The sequence below is a fragment of the Salvelinus sp. IW2-2015 genome, linkage group LG16 (genome assembly GCF_002910315.2).
Source record: "Salvelinus sp. IW2-2015 linkage group LG16, ASM291031v2, whole genome shotgun sequence".
NCBI classification, from domain to species: domain Eukaryota; kingdom Metazoa; phylum Chordata; class Actinopteri; order Salmoniformes; family Salmonidae; genus Salvelinus; species Salvelinus sp. IW2-2015.
In genome coordinates, this window is record NC_036856.1 from 35466304 (window position 1) to 35472829 (window position 6526).

General features: G+C 41.1%; 1 protein-coding gene across 1 annotated transcript in view; it reads left to right on the plus strand.

Annotated features, from left to right (window-relative positions):
* Positions 1–6526, plus strand: part of jak1 (Janus kinase 1) — an 83663-nt gene that overhangs the window by 32361 nt on the left and 44776 nt on the right. The window contains 1 exon segment of the mRNA XM_024003647.2: positions 4247–4356. Coding sequence (XP_023859415.1) covers positions 4247–4356 — 110 coding nt within the window.

The following is a 6526-nucleotide window of genomic DNA, read 5'->3' on the forward strand; positions in this document are numbered from 1 at the left end:
TCCAGCATCTTCACAAGGTCCTTTGCTGTTGTTCTGGGATTGATTTGCACTTTTTGCACCAATGTACGTTCATCTCTCGGAGACAAAACGCGTCTCCTTTCTGAGCGGTATGACGGCTGTGTGGTCCCATGGTGTTTATACTTGCAAACTATTGTTTGTACAGATGAACGTGGTACCTTCAGGTGTTTGGAATTGCTCCCAAGGATGAACCAGACTTGTGGAGGTCTACAGTTCTTTTTTTCTGAGGTCATGGCTGATTTCTTTTGATTTTCCCATGATGTCAAGCAAATAGGCACTGAGTTTGAAGGTAGGCCTTGAAATACATCCACAYGTACACCTCCAATTGACTCAAATGATGTCAATTAGCCTATCAAAAGCTTCTATAGCATGACATCATTTTATGGAATTTTCCAAGCTGTTTAAAGGCACAGTCAACTTTGTGTATGTAAACTTCTGCCCCACTGGATTTGTGCAGTGAATAAGTGAAATAATCTGTCTGTAAACAATTGTTGGTAAAATTACTTGCGTCATGCACAAAGTAATGTSCTAACCGACTTGCCAAAACTATAGTTTGTTAACAAGAAATGTGTGGAGTGGTTGAAAAACTGAGTTTTAATGACTCCAACCTAAGTGTATATAAACTTCCGACTTCAACTGTAAATATACAAACGTAAGTTGATGTTGGGGTGGTTCTGGAGATGCTGAATATGAAGTTAAATGTTTTCCGTTTAAATTATGGCTGCAGTCCCGTTAACGGGATCGATATGACAACAGCCAGTCGAAGTGCAGGGCGCCAAATTCAAAAAACAGAAATCTCATAATTAAAATTCCTCAGACATTCATGTGTCTTATATAATTTTAAAGGTAATCTTGTTGTTAATCCCACCAAAGTGTCCGATTTCAAATAGGCTTTTCAGCGAAAGCACTACAAACGATTATGTTAGGTCACCACAAAACCACAATAACCATAGCCATTTTTTCCAGCTAAAGATAGCTTTCACAAAAACCAGAATAGCATCGATAAAGCATGTTAATCACAACCTTCGATTATTTTCATCAGTGACACTCATAGGACTTCATGTTACACATACATGCATGTTTTGTTTGATTAAGTTCAATATTATATCAAAAAACATTACATTGAGGCGTTAGATTCACTAGTTGCAAAAACATCAAGTGACTTTGCATAGCCACATCGTTTCAACAGAAATACTCTCACAATGTAGATGATAATAAAAGTTATACACATGGAATTATAGATAACCTCTCCTTAATGCAACCGCTGTGTCAGATTTCAAAAAAACTTTACGGAAAATAAACCATGCAATAATCTGAGACGGAGCTCAGATGATTAGCCCAATTAGCCACCATGTTGGACTCAACAGAAACCAGAAAATACATGATAAATGTTTCCTACCTTTGATGAATTCATCAGAATGCTCCTAGGAATCCCAGGTCCACAATAAATGCTTGATTTGTTCGTTAAACTTTCCGTGATACCCATCCCGGATCCGAGAGCATCCTCATCAAAAAAGCTGACTAGCATAGCCTAGCCTAACGGACAGGGATATCATATAATATAATTTTCATGAAATCACAAGTCCAATACAGCAAAGATAAGATAAACATCTTGTGAATCCAGCCATCATTTCCGATAAAAATAAAATAATGTTTTTACAGCGAAAACACAATATGTATTTATATTACTAACCACAATAGCCAAAGACTCAACCGCATATTTTCACCATGTTTCTACAGCATAGGTAGCTATCACAAAACCGACCAAATAGAGATATAATTAGTCACTAACCAAGAACAACTTCATCAGATGACAGTCTTATAACATGTTTACAATACATTTATGTTTTTGTTCGAAAATGTGCATATTTGAGGTATAAATCATAGTTTTACATTGCAGCACCATCACAAATAAGCACGAAGCAGCCAGAATAATACCAGAGAGCAACGTGAAATACCTAAATACTCATCATAAAACATTTATGAAAATACATGGTGTACAGCAAATGAAAGATAAAACATCTTGTGAATCCAGCCAATATTTCAGATTTTTTAAAAGTGTTTTACAGCGAAAACACAATATAGAATATATTAGCTTACCACAATAGCCAAACACACAAATGCATTTATTCACGCAAAAGGTAGCTATCGCAAAAACCAGCAAAGATATAAAAATGAATCACTAACCTTGAACAACTTCATCAGATGACAGTCTTATAACATCAGGTTATACAATACCACTTATGTTTTGTTCGAAAATGTGCATATTTAGAGCTGCAAACCGTGGTTATACATTGTGAATATGTAGCAACATTTCCCCAGAATGTCCGAGCTATTTTGGACACTCACCTAATCTGACCAGAAACTCATCATAAACTTTACATAAAAATACTTGTTGTATGGCAAATGAAAGATACACTGGTCTTAATGCAACCGCCATGTTAGATTTTTAAAAATAACTTACCATAACATACAGCTTGCGTTATTGTGAGACGGCACTCACCAAAAACGGCGGAGAATAGGACTCAACATTTACACAGAAATACGAAATAACATCATAAATTGTTCTACTTTTTGCTGAGCTTCCATCAGAATCTTGTACAAGGAGTCCTTGGTCCAGAATAAATCGTTGTTTGGTTTTAAATGTCCTTTTTTCTGTCGAATTCGCGCCACAATGCTAGCCAAGGTGATAACGTTCCCACCCTCTCTTGACGCAAAGAATGGAAAACTCCAAAAGTCCCAATAAACGTGGATAAACTGATAAAACTCGGTTGAAAAACCTACTTTACGATGTTATTATCACATGTATCAAATAAAATCAGAGCCGGAGATAGCGCGTGTAAACCGAAAGCTTTTCAGAAGCTAATGTCGAGCTCCGCCTCGCGCCTTGGTAGACAAAGGAAATTCCTGACCTGCCACTCCAAAAAGCTCTCATTCGACCTCAGATCAGCTAGACACCCCATTCCACCCCACTGCCTGTTGACATCTAGTGGAAGGCGTATGAAGTCATGTAATCGATAAATATAAGCCAGTTGAATAGGCAGGCCCTTAACAGAGCCCCATTTTCAGAATTTTCACTTCCTGTCTGTAAGTTTGCTGCCAAATGAGTTCTGTTTTACTCACAGATATAATTCAAACAGTTTTAGAAACTTGAGAGTGTTTTCTATCCAATAGTAATATAATATGCATATTGTATGATCTAGAATAGAGTACGGGCCGTTTAAATTGGGCACAATTTTTTCCAAAGTGAAAACAGGGCCCCCCTATTGACAAGAAGTTTTAATGTCCGTTATTTATGTAAAATTAGCTACTTCGAGTTGTTACCAAACACCCTAACCAAAGTCTTAAAGCGCGACACCTAAACGTGACGAAATGTCCAAACGTTCGTTACAGTCAGTAGAAACATGTCAAACGATGTACTGAATCAATCTTTAGAAAGTTGTTAACATACATCTTGAATAACGTTCCAACCGGAGAATTAAATCGACTTCAATTGAGAGATGGAACGGAAGCTGCCTCTCACGTGAACGCGCGTGTTGAAGAGCAGGGTCACTCATGGCAGTGATTACTCATTTCTGTCTCCTTCGACCCCCCTTCACATTAGAGTCATCAGACTTAGTTCTATTGACTGTTGACATCTAGTGGAAGCCGTAGGAAGTGAAAACCCATCCATATCTATCTGTATTTTCAATGAGAGCTTGGTTGAAAATATGGCACCCCCAGAAAAAATCCAAACAGGAAGTGGAYCTTCTCAGGTTTTTGCCTGCCATATGAGTTCTGTTAATCTCACAGACATAATTCAAACAGTTTTAGAAACTTCAGAGTGTTTTCCATCCAATACTAATAATAATATGCATATATTAGTAACTGGGACTGAGGAGCAGGCCGTTTACTCTGGGCACCTTTCATCCACGCTACTCAATACTGCTCTGCAGCCATAAGAAGTTAACTAATTTACCACATGGCTATGTCACCATGGAAGGCCAAAACTCCATCCCACCAAAACAGGCTGAAATATCAGGCGGTCTTTTCAAACAGTTCTTATACTAAAAGGGCATTATCATAATTTTCACAATATTATTCCACCCAAATATTGCGGAAGTACATATTAAACAAGAAAATCACATTTTTTGACTGCACTGGGCCTTGAAAAGCTTTTTGTTGTTGTTGTGTGCCCTGGTGTGCTGCACTGGCTAACATTTTGTCTGTGTGTGTGTGCGTTTTTCAGAGGTGTCCAACCTGCTGGTGGTAACTAAGGACAGAGTGCTGGTTCCCCAGACAACCCTGCAGGAGAGTCAACTCAGCTTCCACAGAATTCTCAAGGAGGAGATCGTGCAGGTGCACTGCACTGCTACTACACACACTGCGACAAACACACCTCTACACACACTGCGACACACACACCTCTACACACACACCTCTACACACACTGTGACACACACAGTCTACACACACACACACACTGCTACGCACACACACCTCTACATACACTGCGACACACATACACTTTTTTTTCTTTTTTTTTCTCAAGATGACGTAGCAGTGCAGACGTGGTTAGTCGTCCTCTCGTTTACTTCTTMTATTTTTCGTCTTTTTTGTATATATTCCAATTTATTTTTCAATCTCTTTTTTCCTTTTTAAATTAAATATACCTTCCAGTAACCCGCCTCACTCAATGTGACACAGATCCGCTATTTTTTAGACCTTCTAGCCAAAACTTTCTTCAACAGCTAGCCAGCTAATTAGCTACTAGCTATTTAGTCATTGTTAGCCACTGCTAGCAGCCTTTACCCTCTGCTCGGATTCCTGCCGTAAACCCTGGACCATTGATCATCACAGCTACCTAGCTGCCACTGAGTGACCCAGCCCCGAAGCTAGCCCTGAGCCAGGCTCATCTCCCGGCTAGCAAACGAAATTACCACAACTACAATACCTCTTTCGCCATCTGGCCCGGTCCCTTKGTCGACACGGCGCCCCGCCGTACCACCACGACTGGTCCGCAGACGTAATTCCATCAGCTGTGCCTTCAACCGGCCTTTGCCGGACGTCGGAGCAGACGCTTCTACTTACCCCGGACTGCAAACTTTAAACGCCGTGTCTCCCGCATGCTAGCGTAGCAACGACTACCCCGCGGCTTCCCTGTTCCATCTATTGCTGTACACTGGACCCTATGGTCACTTGGCTACATAGCTGATGCCTGCTGGACTGTTCATTTATCACGGTACTCCATATTGTTTATCTTTTTATCTGTCGGCCCTAGCCCCGAACTCAGGCCCTGTGTGTAGTTAACCGAKCCTCTCTGCCCATTCATCGCCATTTTACCTGTTGTTGTTGTCTTAGCTGATTAGCTGTTGTTGTCTTACCCGTTGTTGTCTTAGCTAGCTCTCCCAATCAACACCTGTGATTGCTTTATTCCTCGCTTTATGTCACTTTCAAATGTCAATATGCGTTGCATACTGTTGTTTAGGATAATTGTCATTGTTTTAGTTTACTGCGGAGCCCCTAGTCCCACTGTACATGCCTTAGATACCTCCTTTGTCCCACCTCCCACACATGCGGTGATCTCACCCAGTATAACCAGCGTGTCCAGAGATGCAACCTCGCTTATCATCACTCAGTGCCTGGGCTTACCTCCACTGTATCCGCACCCCACCATACCCCTGTCTGTACATTATGCCCTGAATCTATTCTACCACGGCCAGAAATCTGCTCCTTTTATTCTCTGTCCCCAACGCACTAGACGACCAGTTTTGCTAGCCTTTAGCCGTACCCTCATCCTACTCCTCCTCTGTTCCTCGGGTGATGTGGAGGCTAACCCAGACCCTGCGTGTCCCCAGGCACTSTCATTTGTTGACTTCTGTAATCGAAAAAGCATTGGTTTCATGCATGTTAACATCAGAAGCCTCCTCCCTAAGTTTGTTTTACTCACTGCTTTAGCACACTCCGCCAACCCTGATGTCCTTGCCGTGTCTGAATCCTGGCTGAGGAATGCCACCAAAAATTCTGAGATTTCCATACCCAACTACAACATTTTCCATCAAGATAGAACTGCCAAAGGGGGAGGAGTTGCAATATACTGCAGAGATAGCTTGCAAAGTTCTGTCATACTTTCCAGGTCTATGCCCAAACAGTTCAAGCTACTAATTTTAAAAATMAATCTCTCCAGAAATAAGTCTCTCACCGTTGCCGCCTGTTATAGACCCCACTTAGCTCCCAGCTGTGCCCTGGACACCATATGTGAATTGATTGCCCCTCATGTATCTTCAGAGTTCGTTCTGTTAGGTGACCTAAACTGGGATATGCTTAAAACCCCAGCAGTCCTACAATCTAATCTAATCTAATCCTACAATATAATCTACAATCTAATCTAATCTACAATCTTCAATCAGGATCTCAGCGATCACTGCCTCATTGCCTGCATCCGCTATCGGTCCGCGGTCAAACGACCACCCCTCATCACTGTCAAACGCTCCCTAAAACACTTCTGCGAGCAGGCCTTTCTAATCGA